The sequence below is a fragment of the Acinonyx jubatus genome, chromosome B2 (assembly GCF_027475565.1).
Source record: "Acinonyx jubatus isolate Ajub_Pintada_27869175 chromosome B2, VMU_Ajub_asm_v1.0, whole genome shotgun sequence".
NCBI classification, from domain to species: domain Eukaryota; kingdom Metazoa; phylum Chordata; class Mammalia; order Carnivora; family Felidae; genus Acinonyx; species Acinonyx jubatus.
Genome location: NC_069385.1, coordinates 14,502,120 through 14,521,816, shown reverse-complemented (window position 1 = coordinate 14,521,816; position 19,697 = coordinate 14,502,120). Strand labels below are relative to the sequence as shown.

The following is a 19,697-nucleotide window of genomic DNA, read 5'->3' as shown; positions in this document are numbered from 1 at the left end:
ATGGGAAACCCATAGAAAAGCTTCAACAGGGGAAAGATATGATCAGAGATATGTTTTGTGAAGATCACTTTGGCAACTTGTAAAGAAGGGTTTAAAAGGAAGGCTGGAGGCAGTAGGGCCACACTGGAGACTAAGGCAGTAGCATAGGAGAGGGAGAATGGAGACCCAGCCTTCTTCAGCGGTTCCTCAGTTTTGTTTCCAGAGAACCTGGATTCTCACATTGGACTTTTCCCCCCTCCTCAAATGATGAGAGCTCCCACATATATACATATAAGTACAATTGTCAGTTCTTTGAGATCTGTGCCTAGAAACACAGAAAACTTTAAAAGTGTCTAATTCTTATTCCCTTTTCAAGAAAAATGCCTAGGACAACTCTTCTTACTGTGAAGAAGAGTAAGAAACACTACATGCTTTTTCTATCTAATATTTAAGCTCAGAACTATTTTGACAGAAAAACTGGCAGGGATGGGCTTTCTCTTTCTGTGCCTGGTGTTTCTTTGAGGTAATCTAGAGACCTTGGAGCCACAAAGAGACTAGTGTGGACCCAGAAAGCCATTCCCTGTTGTGATTTCGCTCAACACAGTTTCCTTTGGTTATTATTTTGGGGGAGAACTCTTTCCAAACAAATGAAAATCACTGGATGTTAACTATCTGTTGATATCATCAATGCTGTCAAGTGTCTCTGGTAAACCCACATTATTCACAGCAGCAAAGGTAGTCATGGTGTCTTCCCTTCTCTTCCCTCTCACTTTGGCTCATAACAACCCATTCTCTATTCTACGGGTTGCTGATCTGCTGGCTTCACAGTCCAGTGAAAAGTCAGTGGATTTGGAGAGAGAAAAGAAAGGGTCCTAATCCCAGCTTTGCTAGGCATTTGGAGTCACTTGCCTCTTTGGGACATAGAATTGTTACAATTTCTCAAAACAAAGGAGCAGGACTAAATTATCTTAAATTCTTGTCACTGAAAATTATGGTTTCATGAGTCAGATAGAACATCAGTTTCCCAGACTGGAAAGTACAGTGAAATGACTACAAATACAGGATATTAGAGTGATGATTAAGAAAGAAAAAAACAAAACAACAGCAACAAATTTATCAAATAGCCAGAGCTCCTGCTTCCTAGACAGTGAGGTTTTCTTTCCTGAGGATGAGGCACCAGGAGCCTGGAGAGGTGGCAGGCCGTGTTTGCTTCAGATCTCCTTCCCCAGGGCCGTTCTGCTACTTATTCCCGGGAAAGACCCCCATCAGGGTTTGATGGTTAGCTTCTGGCAGCACATTGACCTTTCCTCCCCACAAGGACTCACAATGGATCCAGCCTCTTTTCTTCAAGGGGCTTGAGTAGCATCAAGGGTCTGAATGGGCTTCTAGTTTATTTGTGTTTCAGCCACATCTTCAAAAACCAACTGTTGACCAATCTGACAGACCTGCTCAGGGTGACAGTGACATTCCTCTAAGCTTCCACATTAATTATTCTAAGAGTTCTCCCAACTTGAATTAAAAATACTACAACTTTAAAAATGAGCAGAACTTCTAAAACTATTGAATCCTGAAATGAAATGTGTCCAGTTATTCTTAGAAGTGTGAGGTCCTGGTGCAGAAGTAGGAGTGCACAGGACAGGACTCAAATGGCTCTCTCCAAAGGTGAATGGAAGTGAGTTTAATAAAGATGTTAAGAACCAATGAAGTGGCAAAGACTCATGGACTAGCTTCACCAGGAAGCTGTTGGCACCTGTAGGGTTGCAGTTGAGGGAATACCTACAAAATGTTGGTCTAGGTGGAGGAATGTAGCCTCTACCAAATCGTGGTCTATGGGGAGTAAATATTCAGAACTCTCTTTCCTTTAATCTTCTGTCCTTTTAATTTCCTACTAGTGCCTCCTTTTGGCTTAACCAGAGACCCCATGGCATGGATGCATCTGGAGGTCAGCCTCTAGGGAATGAAAAGCAGTGTGGAGAAGAGCAAATAGAAGATCCAAAGGGGCAATTGGAGAGTATCCAACAGAGAGGAGCATCTGGGTTTGCAGCCTGTGGGGTCAGATCTGTCCTGACAGCAAGTCAAAACTCGGGTGTACTAGAAGGTCATAGAAAGATTGAGGCAAAATGAAAGAAAGAGGGTGAGAGCTTGAAGGCCAAAGAATAAGATGGGGAAGCCTAAGGAGGGAAACAGAGCTGAAGCTGGAGATCAACTTGAATGACCAAGGGGACAAGCGGGTAAGGGGAAGACTCAAGGGCACGCCTTGTTATTCTAAGATGGATCAATGGCCTGTCTCACAGTCTTTTATAAAGTGATTTTGATACTAAGTAGGATACAAGGTTCTGGACAGGCTCCTCCTATGCAGATCATGATCATATAAAACTCAAGGTCATTTGTAAAGCAATAGCAAGAATAGATTTTCACAGACCACATAGTAGGACATACAAAAAAATTTAGTTTTAAAATATTTCCTCTATTTTGATCTCCCATTCCACAGAAAATGTACAATGTATAAACATTTATTGTATTTACCAAGAAATTACTAAGATTTAAAATTCTGCCAATTCAGGATTTGCTCTACTTTTCTTTTTTCTCAGAGTAGCATCTAAGTTTCTGAGAGTGTATATAACAATATGAAATCTGGGAAGCTGCTTTTTGGCCCTTGGGAGATGCTCTGTGCCATACTGTCATCTGCTCAGATGTTTGTTCATCCCTGGATATAATCTGGCCTTGGTAGACTGGTGGGCCTTTCCACTCTTTACCCCTTGACAGCATTTAGGGTTTTACCAAGCAGGGCATGGTGGGGTTTTTTTTGTCCTCTAGGTTTATCAGCTTCTTCTGATACCATTGCAAAGAGTGCTTCTCCATGGTTTGCTGTAGCAATCAGATAAGAAAAGAAGCCAAGTTAATTTCTACTATTTAGTCCCCTGTCTTTAATAGGGCAGGGTTCTGTTACCCATTCCTTCAAATCTACCATAAACTCTCACCAACCTACACGCAAAAATTTCCACTCCATCTTGAATAATCTCTTTTCCCCATCTCAGAGGCTTTTTCCTCTTTGGGGAGGATGGATATAGTGATAAAGGGGACATGAGAACTCATTCAGTAAATATTTTTGTCGATTCTTTCATTCCAACATCCAGACTTCATTGTTATTTAAGAGCCAGGAGCTGGACACTGTTGTTTTTCATTTCTTCCACTGTAAATTTCTCCCTCTCCTTGTGGACCTCACATATTCTGATCCCCAAGTTGAGAGCGTCAGCGAGCTGGTTACATGGAATGTTCTATGGGGGAGTACATGCAGGACATATGACAATGGGAAGCAGATAGATTTGTTCTTAAATCTTTAATACTTTATTTGTAAATATTCTTATCTTAGAATACTGTGGTTTTTTTGTTTTTCTACAGCTTTCCTCCAAAATTTACTTTCAAAAAATTATTTCATAAACACAACGCTAAAGTTAGCTATAAATGGCTCATAGCATTTAATACATTACTTTTACTACACGTGTCTTGGTTAAAACAAGAACATTCTGAAATACAGGAATTATTTTCTATAAAATTCTCGGCATCAGTAAGTGGGATAGGTGATGGCATTGTAGAGTTCAAAGAAAAGTTTTCCTCTGCTTATCATTTAAATAATTAAGTGTCCAATTGCTTAATATTTAGTAACACATTTTTTGACTCCAGAATGAATTGTAGTAGTAGCTTTAAAGGGAAAATTTACTTCCGTCTTAATTTTTTCCCCCATCAAATCATTGATATGAGAATGTAAGAACCATGGAAGTAAACCCAAATTTTCTAAGTTAAAGGGACTAAAAGTATATATACTCTGGGGTGCCTGGGTGACCCAGTCGGTTAAGCGTCTGACTTTGGCTCAGGTCATGATCTCGTGGTCCATGAGTTCGAGCCCTGCGTCGGGCTGTGTGCTGGCAGCTCAGAGCCTGGAGCCTGCTTTAGATTCTGTGTCTCCCTCTCTCTCTGCCCCTACCCTGCTTGTGCTCTGTCTCTCTCTGTCTCTCAAAAAATGAATACACATTAAAGAAAATTTTTTTAAGTATATATATTCTTAGAAAGAATATATAAAATACATTTTACAAATTACAAAATTATAAACAATTGTATATAATATTTAAAGTATATATGTACTGGGGCGCCTGGGTGGCTCAGTCGTTTGAGCGTCCGGCTTCGGCTCAGGTCATGATCTCGCAGTCTGTCAGTTCAAGCCCCAGCTGTCTCAGCTATGCTGACAGCTCAGAGGCTGGAGCCTGCTTCGTATTCTGTGTCCCCCTCTCTCTCTCTGCTCCTCCCCAACTCATGCTCTGTCTCTCTCTGACTCAGAAATAAACATTAAAAAAAAATTTTAAGTATATATGTACTTATATACTTTTAATATATAAAAATATATACAAGTGTATGTATACATATACTTTTAATATGAAAATTATACAGGTGTGTATAATGTATATTAAACATGCATAAATATATATTACACATAATATATACATATTATATGTATATTATACATAGTATATGTTAAAAGTGTATATATGTATGTATTTCCCAGTTGAAAGCTAGAGGACTGGGGTACCTGGGTGGCTTGGTGGGTTAAGCATCTGACTTCAGCTCAGGTCATGATCTCGCAATTGGTGAGTTTGAGCCCTGCATCCGGCACAGTGCTGACAGCTTGGAGCCTGGAGCCTGCTTCCAAATTGTGTGTCTCCCTCTCTCTCTGCCCCTCTCCTGCTCATGCTCTGTCTCTGTCTCTCAAAATTAAATAAATACTAAAAAAAATTTTTTTTTAAAAGATAGCTAGAGGACTTAAGGATATTAAAACAAACATGACCTCTTAAATAATTCCTCAGACAGGAGACTCCAGACCAGACATTGACACAGCTTTTCTGTGAAGGGCCAACTAGTAAACATTTTAGGTGTTTTGGTCTATGTAGATTTTGTCACAACCATTCAACTTGACCATTGCAGCACAAAAGCAGCCATTGATGATGCATATGTGATGAGCATTTCTATGTTCCAATAAAACTTTATTTATGGACACTGAGATTTAAATTTCATATATTTTTTTCAAATATGTTTCACCTGTCACAAAATATTTTTTAAAAATTTTTTCCAGCCTTTTAAATATGCAAACATCATTTTTAGTTTGAGAGATGTAAAAATCATAGGGATCAGCCATATGTGGCTCATAACCAGTGGTTTACAGACTTCTCATCTTGACATAACCCCTTAGGATTACCCAGGCAGGATGGCCAGGTCTCAGGCTGGGTGTGGATTGGGGTCAGTTAGGAAAACAAAGCTGTCACACCAAGAGGCCAAAGGGGACACAATGGGCATATCATCCACGGCAGCAATAAGGACTCTCTATTAGCTCTTCGCACTACGGAAAAAAGAGTGAATCTGGATTTCTGCCTATCTCCTGAGCTTGAGAATTCCTTCCATCTGACTTCTCTACGTTTAGTATATTTTAGTTTGGGATGCCAGTTTTCTTTCTCTACTCTTGGTCCTGTTGATGAAAAAAGGAGAGAGGGATGCCAATATTTTTATGTTTTTATTTTCCTTCTATGATGCGTTAGCATTGGTAATGGTGGTAACAACAGTTATAGAAAATCACCAATTCTTAACAGAAAGAAAGCTATTATCAAGATCCAAAGAGCTATCTTTCAATTCTATATTTGTTATTAACCACCTGAGTGATGTCAGTTTACCTATTTGTAAAGGGAGAATCTTGGAGATTTGTTCTAACTGTATGAATGCATGACAGTTCTTATAAACATCACTTCATTGAAAAGCCTTAAGGTAGGAAATAAGTTTCATTAAACATGTTGGAAACTTATGGAAAGATATGTTAAAGTAGGGAAAAAGCAGATTAAAAGAATAAATTCATGTTTGTATTTTTGTATTTACTGAGTTTTTTTTTAGTAAAATGTTCAGGATAAATTCAGCTACAGTATTATTTTATGTTTATTTTTCTGTAAGCATCCATAATTTAACTAAAGGACCTCTGATTTACATTCATTTCCTTGAAAGAAAAGATAAGAAACGCATTTTTTAAAAAACACCAAAAAAACCACAACCTGTGAATTAAGACCTTAAACCTGCAGATGGTGCTATGATCCCATTAGGAAATTCAGTTATGCTTTCTAGTTTACATTCATAGGAAAAAAATGCGGTCCTTTGATTTGTTTTATCTTTATCCAGAAGTAATAAAATTGAATTATTTCTCTTACTTTTGTGTTTTATTATCATAATGGGAGAAACTGTTTTTGCCACTGGAGAAAGCTAATGTAGTTACTCTTTGTGAATGCTAAATGCTTCCCTAGACCAAATAATAATCAACTTTTATGTCTTTTTTATTTAAATTTTTCTGCTTATCGTTTAGCATTAGTTTTTCTGTTACTTTCAAGCAACTTACTTTGCTGTTTCTGTTCTTAAATAAAGTTGCTTCACTGAGAATTGAGTGACGAAGAGCTAAGGATAAAACATTCCACATGAGAACCATTTCAACCTCTAGTTTGTAATAATCAGGTAAAAAAAGATTTCCTGGAATTAAGCCCCAGGAACTCTGGCTTCAGTCAGAGCTGTCAACTGGGAAACAAATTTACAGACATTTTGAAATTTAATTCATTTAATTTTTCTTGTAACTGGATTAGAAAATATGATTAAGCATAGCAGGATATTCTCTTACTGGATCAGTCTGGCTTTGAATTAAGCTGTAGATACTAAATTTTTAAAGCAGAAGAAAGAAAGGGGGCTTCAGAGTCTTTCTCCCTTGAGGAACTTAGGAACAAAAATGTAAAAGAATACACACACTGGAAATTTAAAAGAAAATTATGGGAAAGATGGTGTTTTACTTTGTTGTCCATGAAGTTGTTCATGTGGCTGTATTTTTACCTGAAACTCTGATTGAATGTATGATAGTCTAATTTGAATTAAAGCCCCACAAACAGAAATGAAGAATTTATCAAAGTACTCCACAGATGCTTTCCAACTAGTTCTTTGAAACCTGCCAGTTGACTAAGTTGGAAATGTTCAAAAAGCTGGTGTGGCTGTGTATTTAGGGATGAAGGGCAGAAACAAAATAATTCTATATGGTGCAAAGACTTATTATACAATTGATGAAAATTTCTTCCTTTATGAAAGAAGGAAAATTGAGATATATATATATATATATATATATATATATATATATATATACAGCCTGATAGCTTATTTTTTGGATTATTTGAGATCATGTATGTGAAAGTGCATTGGAATTGTGATATTTTGTACAAATGTAAAATAGCAGTACTACGACTACTTTTGACAACAGTGTGCATATGGCACTATTTTAGAGTCTTTCAGAAACTTTTATCTTGGGATTAGTTTCAACACAAAGGAAATGTAATAATAGAAAAATGGAAAATTATTTCTGGATGCTTTTAAAATTAGGATAGATCTCAAGAAAGACTAAATCGGGATCTATGTGAATAGCATAAAAATTTTTAAAGGCTTTAGAACTGATATTTAATAATAAAGGGGAATTATGAATTTGTAGACAAAATTAACATAAGTATTTGGGTTTTTTTCTACATTTGTTTCTACACATAAAACTCCTGTTTTCTGAAGGAACCCCAGTGGCCCTGGCTATAACACTAACCATTTTTCTTATTTCATTACTACTAATCAAAGATTAAAACATTTCATATTAAGCTTGGTACCTTTTTTTTGTTGTCCACATAAAGAAAAGTAAATTTCCTCTTTATATCTTACATCTTGAAGTTACTCACTATAAATTTATATAAATCAGACGTAATGACAATTTAATAAGAACACAAGCCCTATTCATCCTGTGGGAGTACTACTGTGACGTCTTTCAGAGAGCTTTGTGATTGCTCAGCCCTAAGTGTAAGCCCTATAAAATGATGGGCTTTGAAATGCTGGTCAGAGTGGAGTGAAAGGCAGTTGCCTGCAATAATAGCCAACCAGTACCAAGTTCTGGTTCAGCTCTGAGAGCAGAGAACTGGTGGAAACTTTCTCGGCCTCAGAGGACTTCAGCACCTAAGACAGCTCCAAGAATCTCCTTCGATTATAGAAAGCTCCCAAGGAACACTACTTGGCAAGGTGAGTGAAAACTTTACCTTTCTTTTTCTTCTTTTTTTCCCTCCTCCTACTTTCAAACTTTTCTCAGGGTATATTGAATATTTCTTTCTCTTGAAAAGAATTTTATAGTGTTCCTCCTTTAAAAAAACAAGTTTCTTAAGTCACCTGGTGAGTGCAGATAGAAACGTTTCAACTTCTTATATATCAGTGGATTTTTTGAATTCTTTTAGTTGGAAGATATTTTGCCTGGATTACTGTATACTTTTACTCAATGCTGTCTTTTTAAAAATGAACTAAAGTATTTTTTTTGCTTGTATATACATTTTTGACTGAAGGGTTCAGTGGGTACATTTGTTTTAGATTTTCAACTTCTTTCTTTTAGTGTTGTTCTATTTCATATGTTAGTTATGTGAATCAAGGAAGCATTTATTTTCCTCTTTAAGTCTAAATTCTGCAATTTTTATAGACAAGACAAACAAAGCCAAAATTCTTAAATTCCTATCTAGAAACTTTGGAAATGAAACATGTAAGTGGGTTAGCTGTATAAAAGCACAAACCTTAATTTTAGTATCTTTTTCCTTTTATGGCAAAAATTATTTCAATGATAATATGTGGTATAATAATTTTTGGTATTTATTTTAACGATTAAGTTAAGTTGTTCAAACCCAGGCATAAGGAAATAAGTTTTTAATAATATCTACAATTAAAAGAGGAAAAAGAAATTCATGTATAACTTTTACACTGATATGTATATATAGATGTATATACATACATGTGTAGACAAAGCATTATTAAATAGATGGTACTCCAGTGTTATATTAATTAGACATTAGAAACTTAAACTGTTTCTTTAGTTAGAAAAGATACTAAACATGGGTGCTACAACTCTGCTGTATGGATACTTCCAGCACTATAAAAGTATGGCATTCCACATACACTCAGCCCCACTATGTGCCTGGTAAGTGATAGGCAGCAGTTGAAAAGGATTCCAATTTTTATTCAAACACCTGCCACAAAAAAAAAATCTTTTTGACTTAAAAAGTTATTATATTGCAGTTTAACTCCTTCTACCAAATAAAAATTACCTTTTCCAAACTCTGCAGGAGCCTTCATAAATTACTGCTAGACACTCAGAATTACTTTGAGATATCTTTGGTTGGAAAAGCTGATGTGATTCTCTCCCTTTCAAGGTACAAAGATGGAAACCAGAAGTAAGTCCCAGCCCCTTGTGCTGCTAATGCTGGTCAGCATGCTCTTCTCACAAATGTTGGCGTGGCCTCTTTTTGGAGCACCCTCTTCTCTGAGGTAAGTATTCCTTCAATGCATGCAGTTGAACATTCCTTCTTCATCTATATAGGAATTTCCTATATGTTATTTTGGACAACTCAACTTTTTAGGTTATGTATTATTTATTTAAATCTTTTGGTTGGTGTGTTAAGCAAGTTTTTTCAACATCAGGTCAATATGACTGTTCTGCACCTTGGAATCCACTCTCAGGGCATGAGAGACAGTGTCAATGACTAGTTTTAAGCTTAGGGTGGATCACCTTTCCAAACAAGAAGGAAGAAGGATTTGACATTCTTTCAATTCAAAAATGGTTTTAGATAAGTAATAAGATTTTATCCTCTGTCATCTCAGTTCAGTTCAGTTTCTGATGGAAAAAAATAGATGTTTAGTTGCCTGCTTCACTGAAGTTCCTTTTCAAGATCAATCAGTAAATAACCTTAAGGTTAGTAGCTAATTAGTGAAACATATTGCTGTGAACAATCATGCTGGACAGACCTTCCTATCTAGCCAGATTCAATTTGTCAATATTATAAATTGTGGAATAACTTATCTACCAGTTAGTGAATTTTAATGTATCTTGTTTCAACCACAAATCCTTAGTTTTACTGTTCTCTATGTTATATTTCATATTTCAAATTCATAAATTATAACATAACTCTTATTTAAAGCTTTATCTGAAATAAATTTATGTTAAAGAAGTAAACACTAAATAAAAACTACATTAGTTTGATTTTTTCCTTCCACTTTATAGGCACCACTATATCTACAGGCAAAATCATCATTTCTTTGCTCATTTTCCCATTTCTTATTCTTTTTTCAAGGTAGAATTATACTCAATAGAGTGAATTATCTCTTAGCTATTAGTGTTTGTGAAAACTGCTTAAAGCTAGATCTTATGTTGCTCTGATAACTAAATAGAATGATTCTATCTGAATTGTTATGTTACGTATCACAACAGACAATCACAAGAATGCTGAAGTTTGCATTGATTGCTAGGTTTCATGCAAAGAAGACTGCTTGTTACTTCCCCCAACTATTACATCACCAGAAGATACATAAGTCCCCAGGAGCTGACATACTCCTTGGAGGTTTACTCTAACAGTGAAAATATACACATTTATAATTTTAATAGTGTGCAGGTGTTCAAAATGTGCATGCATTAACAAATATAGTCACGGTCCATATATATAGGCATGATTATTCTTAGTCATTCAGTAAAGCATTATACATTCCTCACTAAAATTGTATTAATACATAATACTAGAAATAAGAAGCCCTCACAAAATGTATTGAATTTGAGTTACTAGTCAGAGATGGAGAGATTCTTTGTACTTGATTAATATAGAGAAATTTATCACACAAAGGTGAATCTTTGAAAAAGATCTTAGAGACCTAGAGAAGGAAAAGCAGTTAATATTCACCTAGTGAGAAGTGTTTGACAAATGATGCTAAACACCAATAAATACATGAATTGCTCCTAGTTTTCATATTGAATATTTGAAATTTTATGAAGTTTCTATTTTGTACAAAATTTTTCCACCTGTGAATAACTTTGCAAAGTGAAAATATTCCTAATGAAGTATACTTTACTTAATGCACTAACACGATTGAACTAAGTAACTCTTATGCTTGTAAAAGTTGTATGGCATCTGTTTTATGGGATAATCAAAACTTTCACTATTTATACTCTAAACCTCAGAAGTCAGTAAGTCTAACTATGCTATCCATATATTGTGAATGGGTAATACTGCTCAAGAATACTGGGTATCTTATTTCCAATGATTATAAAACCATAAGCACTATATTCTGTGAAAGGAATATATTACACTTCTACCATATTTTTCCCTAATAGGTTAGATGACAGAATACCACTTGAAGGAGCAAATGAACCTGAACAGGTTTCTTTAAAAGTAGACACTGACATCTTGCAAAATGCATTAGCTGAAAATGACACACCCTATTACGATGTGTCCAGGTGAGTTTGTGTTTATTGAGTTTTATTTTAGAAAATATGTTTTTGAAATATAAATGCTTTACATTTTGTGTCACCATGAAGCTATTTTTAGAGCACACTACAGGTTTCCATGTGGCTTCATGCAGCCTGATTTATTGCAGCTCTAGCAACTGTACATGATTTTCATATAGAGAAGTTGTAAAAAGCCAGGACCAATAAATCATTCACTTACACAGAACCCTTTGTCTAGAACAGCATTCAAGTATAGACAGAGTAGCTCTATACTGAAGACAAAACATAAAAGTTCCTGATTTGGATGGGAAAGATGATTGATAGTCCCCAAGGGCCTCTTTATCTTAAGAGATTGTTTTGTTTCCAAATGTTTTAATAAAAGAAATAGCAAAAAGTATAATAAGGCTTTTGCTAAAAATCAAGATTGTTTCCTCTTGTATATATCTTTATTCAAGGTAGAAGAAACAAAGCACCATAAATAAATAAACAGAAACTAACTTAAATATATTATTTTTTCCCATCAATATTTATTGAAGAAGAATTAGTTTTATAGACTCTACCAGGAAGCATTACTTAATATTGAGATATACTTCTAAAAATTTAATTTCTTTAATTTTTCAAAGTGTGAGCTACAATTTGGAGTATATCTTAATATAAGTGACAAGAAAATACCTCATTAGGTTGTCAGGAAGCCTTCTTTTGCATGAGAAGCTTTCAAAGAAGCTGAGAAGTTTCTTTCTTGTTTAATGAGGCAAAATAATATTTTAGAAAAACATTTACAAAATAATGGCTATTCTTCTTCTTTATTTTAGGAATGCCAGACATGCTGATGGAGTGTTCACCAGTGACTTTAGTAGACTCTTGGGTCAACTTTCTGCCAAAAAATACCTTGAATCCCTTATTGGAAAACGGGTTGGGTAAAGAGAATTTATTATCTTTATCAAACACCTTATAATTATTTAATCTGCAAGTTATTTTTTCACTGTTAGCAATTTATTTACTTGGCTCAAAATTGATAACTCTGATGATGTACAATTTGGTTGAAAAATAATCTATATTATGTTTAATGTTTATTTATTTGTTTTGAGAGAGAGTGTGTGAGCCTGAGTGGGGGAGGGACAGAGAGAGGAGAGAGAGAATCCCAAGCTGGCTCAGTGTTGTCGGTGCAGAGCCCAATGCAGGCTCAATCTCACAAATCATGACATCACGATCTGAGCCGAAATCAAGAGTTGGAAGCTTAATGACTGAGCCACCCAGGCACCCCCAAAATTATATTCTTATATAAAATATACCATGCCCATGGATTAGGGAAATATGTTTTTAGTGATATCCTACTCATTGACTACAGACACACTTATTTTTCTTAAGTGGCAATCATTTATCAATCTGCAATCAAATTGAACTAGACACAGTAAAAAAATAAGACACTGAAGCAAATTTTAATGTTTACTATAGTATTTGTTTTTTTAATTCCTGATCAAACCAAGCATATGAAGTTTCTTTCTTTAAATGGCCAATTGTTGAATATTTAGATGGCACTATTCAGGGTGGCAAAGCTTCTAAAGAATTAACTTTTAAAGAAATATTCCTCCCAATGGCAGAGCACAACATCAACTATCCCTCCATCTTTTTATGTTAATTATTTGCACAGTTGATATACAATGTGTATGAAGGCTCCCAGTAAATGCCAAAATATGTTGGATTATTCCTTGCTCCCCTATCCTTGGGCTTAGATGTATTTTTCTCTTAGTCTTTTTGTGATAGAAAAGAAGTTGGACATTAGAATTCTTTTTTATCTAATTTTATCCAAATTATTCCAAGAAATTTGGAACTTTGGCACATTTATTATCTCTTGTTAAAATCCTTTGCTTTCCTTTCCCCTGCATTCTTTAGCAATAGCATCACAGAAGACCAGGGGCCAATCAAGCGCCACTCTGATGCAGTCTTCACCGACAACTATACCCGCCTTCGAAAACAAATGGCTGTAAAGAAGTACTTGAACTCCATTCTCAATGGGAAGAGGAGGTAAAGAAACAGAGAACTTGCTAAAATGAGAAATTATACATGAGTTCAAAAATAGAAGCTACATATGAAGACTTATTTCTCTATCTCACTCTCTATACTCTGTGAAACAGTAATTCTCAACCTTGGCTGACATTTGACTGCCCTGGAGAATTTTTAAAATACTGATGTGTGGGCCTTACCCAAAACCAATTGTCAGGTAATTAGGGCCTCTAGAGGTAGGAGGTATGGCTCTAGGCATTGGTGCTTTGTTTTTGTTTGTTTTGTTGGGTTTTTTTTGTTTTTGTTTCTAGGAGCTACCCACTTGATTCTACTGTGTGTCCAGGGTTAAAAGCAATGACTGTAGAGACATCTACTCTAAATCTGGGAACTTTATCAGAAGTTTAAGCTTTTTAAACATGTAAAGTGCAGTCAATTAGCAGTTTGATACCATATGTGACTCCCTTCATGTACATACTCAGTATCTTATTTTACCAAATCAAACCATGGGTACTTTTGTATTCTAAGATTCTGTAAGACTTATGTCTCTCTAATGGAGTGCAAATATTGGATTATAATAAGTAGGAAGTGGGGTGCTCTCTCTTTTTTTTTCTAATTATTTTTGTTTCAATGGTCAGTATCAAGGGCAATCTTGCTTGGGTAAGATCAGACAAGATGAATGCCTTTGCCCACCACTATTATAATTCTGTACAAATAATTTGAGATACCTTACGATTCAGGAAAAATTCATATGTAATAACGAACCTCAAAGATAATTGGCTAGCCCTCAGTGCACTTTCCAGAGCACAGAGAACAGCGTAAGTCACACATCATCATTTCTTTGGAAGCTTGCTCATCTAAGGCCTTTAACATATATGATGTTCTTTTTCTGATGTGCAGCAGTGAGGGAGAATCACCTGACTTTCCCGAAGAGCTAGAAAAATAATGAAAAGCCCTTGGAAGAAAGCTGTTGACAGCTTCCCAGTGGTGGGTATATTCTGTCCATTCTTGTTTTATTCCTATAGCAAACATCTAATTACTGGAATAGGGAAGAATCACTTAGTAAAAAACATCTCAGCGTTCTCACAATGAGACCTCATGGAAAAGGACACTTCTATCCGAAGTGGACCCCAGCCCAGTAAACACTTAAAATGATTCATGCAGTGCTCTGATAGAAAAAAAGAGAGAGCTCACAATGGGTAAACAGTTTGCCACCTGCATGGTACCCCTCGTTTACTCAGACTTATTCCTCTCCTTGTTGAGATATCAAACAGAGGAATCTGACTCACATGAGAAAAACTGGCTTTCTTTTTGAGACTTGAGCCACACTGCTTTTATTAATTTAAGGTTTAGCCCCACGATTGACTGTTAGCACGGCATTTAATTTAGGTGCAGAAAAATACCACTAAATTACAGTATGGTTCATTATTATGAAAACACCAAGGCACTCTGGTTCTAATTGTATTCCTTGAACCATACCAAGCTTCATGCCGCAAGGTTAAATTTAGCTTCTTGCACCTATTGAGTGAGTGTAGGTGCTTTGATCTCATAGTATTTATGGTAAAATAGTTTTTGAAAAGAGAAAACATATGCAGGCTTTTCCCTTTGCTATTAAGTGATAAGCTTGTTATCCCAGTTGCTTTTATGTACATGTGGATACAAGACGTAATTCCTTCCTGAGTTACATTCATGCTTACGTTAGCTCATAAAAATATTGGGCAAGTGTTTAAAGGAATTTCATATCATCAGTGTATCAGAGGTCGGTAAACTTTTTCCCTAAAGGGCTACAGTGTGAATATATTTTGGCTTTGTGGGTTAACATGGAACCCCCAGGATAACATGTAAAATGAATGGGAGCTGCTGTCTCACCATAACATTGTATTTGTGAAACCTAAAGATAGGCTGGACTACAAACACTGAGTGGCTCGAGGAGACTAAACGAGCCCCACGCTCAGACTGAAGGCAATCCTTGGTCTTGCTGAAGTTCCTGGAGCAGATGGCTTAGGTTTTTGTGAGAGTGATCAAGAGTGGGCTAGTGTCTCTGACCACATCTGCCCCATTGGTTACTTTTTGTCCACAAGAGATGTATGCTGAGGGTCTTGCACACGCCCGTTCCTTATCACATCAGAGAAACAAGTGCCTTTGCTCAAAGAAGAAAAATTACATAGAGCTTCTTGAAAAAAAAAAAGTTTACAAGAAGAAGCTATTTCATTTAATCAAGAAATACAACGGGCACTGAACTATAAAGGAGGATTAATCCCTCCATCTTTTGTAAGATCACATATGAGATTCTGTCCTCCCTTCTTCTCTTTTCTGAATGGGTAACTTTGGATAAACCCTTTTAATGGGAAATCCTCCATGCCAACCATTTGCGAAAATTACAAATGGGTAATTATAATGACTAATTAAAGTGCCTCTTCGCATTTTAATTCCCTTTCTGAAAATCAGTCCTTTGGAAGATACCTTCCTGATACCCCAGACCATGATTTCCTGTCATAACAAGCTGTTCACAAGGGGCACAGGGGTACAGATGTTATCAAAAGAGTGGATGAATGAGTGAAACTAAGAAGCTGTAAATAAAAATATTTTTATGCTTAAAACACCAATTCTTTCTTTTTCAGAACTCGTGAAGGAAAACGATAGGCGAAGTGATTATATTTTGAGTTCTACATAAGTAATTCAAGAACACAACTTCAGTATCAAAACCAAATAAAATATATAGTGTCGTGAATGTTGTGATTTGCTTCATCCTGATGTAATAACTGTGATGTTTACACTGTAAATATTATTTGAGAGTTCTAAAATTTGTCTTTAATTCATGAAAATCCTGTAATTTCATATGCTGTGTATCCTTTCTAACAAAAATATATTTAGTGATAAGTAAATACTAGGTTAATTTCAATTATGTGGAGCTTTGGGGGAGTGTAGTAATAGAACACAAATGATGTGTTTATTTATAGAGCATACTTAACTATTCAGAAGCGTGGAGCACATAATCAGTGTGTCTAAATTTGAATGTTAAGCAGCTAGAATGCTGAGTTAAATAAACTGCAAAATGTCTAAGAGAAAGCCAACCACAAAGATAAAAAGGCATTCTTCAAAACAGACTTTCAGAAAATGGTATGCGTTTTCGCATTTTTAGGCAATGTTTATTTTGAATGAGATTTAAAATCTCTCAAATTCAGATCTCTAATTGCTGAAGGCTCTTTTCTGCAGTGGTGTTTCAGTGAAAGAGAATGGTCTCTATTTCTGACATTGGACCTTTCCTTCCTGCTTGTGTTAAGTATGTGTAAAATGTAAACTGAATGGAACAATTTGTTTTTTCGGTAATAAATTTTTTCCCCATAATTACTCAAATAATGCTTTGGTCATCAGCTTCCTTCAGTGAAAGTACATTTGGAGACACAGCTATTTTTCCAAAATATAGGAAATTAATAGAGAAAATAAAGAACTTTGATTATCATTGCAGACACTTTCTATTGTTTTGATTTTGTTAAATGATACAGCAGTAACCTCATTTTAGCTCTCAAGTTCCAGGCGCTAGATAGTTTTTGTGATGTTTGAGGTAAGACTATGTTTGATTTTGTGTGAGTTCTAAAACAGTGACTTAAATATGAGAGAAATTTCTTTCTCACTTAAGGCCAGAAGTAAAATGTCAAGGGTTAGTAAGATGGTTCTGCTCCATGAAGCCCTCAGAAATCTAAACCTCTCCTCGTGATCCAAAATTGCAGCTAGAGTTCCAGCCATCATATCTGCATTCTAAGTAGTAGGATGGAAGAAAGAGCATAGAAAAGAAGGGGAAGGGGCAAAGAGCACATGCAGGTTCTCTTTTAACTGGTATTTTGTGCTAATATCCCATTGACTAGAACATAGTTTTATGGTCAGAGTCATTTGGAAAACAGGTTAGAAAATGTTTTGTTTTTTTTCTGGATAGTCATGTGCCCAACTAAAAACTGGGGTTCTAGTAATATAAAACAAGGAAAGAATAGACTTATGTGGGGATTTTTTTTTTTTTAGTCTCAAACTGTGGATCTTAAATTCTTACCAAAAAGACTTACAGAAATGATAAAGAAAGTGAGAGTCGATAGACCCTAACCATTAATGAGGAACCATCATCACAAGGCAAAATTTTGCTCAGGTTCATTTACTACAATTAGAACAAATGGCTCTATAAGGAGAGACTAATCTAGAACTACTGGTGAATGCAAAGGAAATTACACAAATTGAAGTGAATTGGACTAACTATATCTTTTGTTCATACCTGATTTCATAAATCATCAAATATTGGTTAAGTGAATTTTCTATGCAAAGTTCTATGCAAAGCACTGCCATGAAAACTGAAAAGTTCTCGATGTTATTCGCACATGAGAAGCTTATAAAGATCAAATGGGGATAAGGGTACCTGGGTGGCTCAGTCAGTTGAGTGTCCGGCTTGGGCTCAGGTCATGATCTCACAGTTCATGAGTTCACGCCCAGCATCAGGCTCTCTGCTATCACCACAGACCCCGCTTCAGATCCTCTGTTCCCATCTCTCGCTGCCCCTTCCCCCCTCTTAAAAATAAATAGATATAAAAAAAAAAAAGATCAAGGACTCCTGGGAGGCTCAGTCGGTTGAGTGTCTGACTTAGGCCTAGGTCATGATCTTGAGGTTCATGAGTTGGAACCCCGCGTCGGGCTCCGTGCTGACAGCTCAGAGCCTGGAGCCTGCTTCGGGTTCTGTGTTTCCTTCTCTCTCTGCCCCTCCCCAGCTCATGCTCTGTCTCTCTCCTTCTCTCTCAGAACAAATTTTAAAAAACCAACATCAAATGGGGGTGTAATTGCAGTGCAATTCGAATATGAATCTGCAGAGTTTTAATTTTACCTTATTAATGTAAGTCTTTGCAATTTAGTCCCTATTCCTTCAAGAAATACTTATTGAATGACACTGATGTGCAATTTAGATATCTGAGGGATGATGTTTTGGGCAGGAGCAAGTGAGGGGAAAATCCTGGCATACTTGGACAGCAAGGAAGCCAGTGTGGGCAGAGCAGGTGAGCTGGATGAGGCAGAGCAGGAGATGAGGTCAGGGAGGCTATCTAGTCCTTGGTAACACAGGCCACCATAAGGACTTAGCAGTGAATTGGGGAGATGTGGCAGAGTTACAGACAGTGGTCTGACAGTATCTGAACTGCATTTCAACATAACGATTCTGGCTGCTGTGTTGGCAATAGGGTGAGGGGGTGCTGCAGGTGGGAGCAGGGAGAGGAGCGAGGAGGCTCTTGCTATAAATCAGGTGAATGATGATGGTGCTGGCCAGGTCCACACAGTACAGGTGGTGAGAAGTGGAGTCTGCATGTGTCTCAAAAGTAGAGTCAAATTTTTTGCGGATAGTTTGAAGATACGGACAAGTCCAGAATAATTCTAAGGTAAGTCACCTGAGCAACTTGAAGAAGAATGTGGCTATTAACTAAGTCGAAAAAGACTTGGGGTGGGGGAGGCGGTTCCAGGGGAGGATGGGTTTAGCTTTGGACAAGTTAAGTAAGTGACAGGTTCTGAGGAGATTTGGGGCTGCAGGTCAACAGTTGGAAGTCTTCAGTGTAGAGGTGAGAATTAACATTTTTTTAACGTTTTATTTATTTTTTGAGAGACAGAGAGAGACAGAGCATAAGTGGGGGAGGGGCAGAGAGAGAGAGGGAGACAGAATTCGAAGCGGGTCTCTAGGCTCTGAACTGTCAGCACAGAGCCTGACATGGGGCTCAAACTCCCAAACTGTGAGATTATGACCTGACCCCAAGTCAGACACTCAACGGACCGAGGCACCCAGGCACCTCTAGAGATGAGATTTAAAGGTACAAGCCATGAGATCACCAAGGGACTAAATGTAGCTAAAAAGGAAGCTCAACACACAACCCCTGGGTGTATCAATTTACTTGGGCTGCCATAACAAGGTGCCACCGACTGGGGAATAAACAACAGAAATGTATTGTCTTGTAGTTCTGAAGGCAAAAGTCTGAATCCAAGGCGTCAGTGTGGTTGGTTCCTTCTGAACACTGTGAGGGAGCATCTGATCTATGTCTCTCCCTGGCATCTGGTGTTTCGCTGGCAATCGTTGGTTTATAGAAGCATCACCCAGATCTCTGTCTGTCCTCACATGGTGTTGTCCCTGTGTGTCTGTGTCTCCAAAGTTCCCCTTTTTATAAGGACATGGGTCACATTGGATTAGAGCCTGTGTTAATGACTTCATTTTAACCTGGTTACCTCTGTAAAAACCCTGTCTCCAAATATGGTCACATTCTGAAGTACTGGGGGTTAGGATTCCAACAGATGAATTTAGGAGGGGGGAGGATACAATTCAACTGTAACTCTGATGCACTCCAACATCAATGGGTTGGGA

At 36.7% G+C, this 19,697-nt stretch overlaps 1 protein-coding gene across 2 annotated transcripts; it reads left to right on the top strand.

The window, feature by feature from the left end:
• The first annotated feature begins 7,665 nt into the window (after positions 1-7,665).
• On the top strand, positions 7,666-16,794 carry VIP (vasoactive intestinal peptide). 2 transcript variants are annotated; one of them, XM_027056600.2, is made up of 7 exons: positions 7,666-8,091; positions 9,261-9,375; positions 11,210-11,332; positions 12,136-12,240; positions 13,217-13,348; positions 14,228-14,311; positions 15,946-16,794. In XM_027056600.2, the coding sequence occupies exons 2-6, from the start codon at positions 9,269-9,271 to the stop codon at positions 14,268-14,270; spliced, it is 510 nt and encodes a 169-aa protein (XP_026912401.1). In that variant the 5' UTR covers positions 7,666-8,091; positions 9,261-9,268; the 3' UTR covers positions 14,271-14,311; positions 15,946-16,794. The 2 variants fall into 2 exon arrangements, with proteins under 2 accessions (XP_026912401.1, XP_014929161.1); XM_015073675.3 differs by having other exon boundaries at positions 7,714-8,091; positions 14,225-14,311.
• The last annotated feature ends 2,903 nt before the right edge of the window (positions 16,795-19,697 follow it).

Bases quoted from the DNA above. Each gene is read 5' to 3' on its own strand.
- VIP (XM_015073675.3), top strand. From the start codon at position 9,269: ATGGAAACCAGAAGTAAGTCCCAGCCCCTTGTGCTGCTAATGCTGGTC. The intron at 11,333-12,135 runs GTGAGTTTGTGT...TCTTTATTTTAG, and splicing joins CCCTATTACGATGTGTCCAG to GAATGCCAGACATGCTGATG. The intron at 12,241-13,216 runs GTAAAGAGAATT...TGCATTCTTTAG, and splicing joins CTTATTGGAAAACGGGTTGG to CAATAGCATCACAGAAGACC.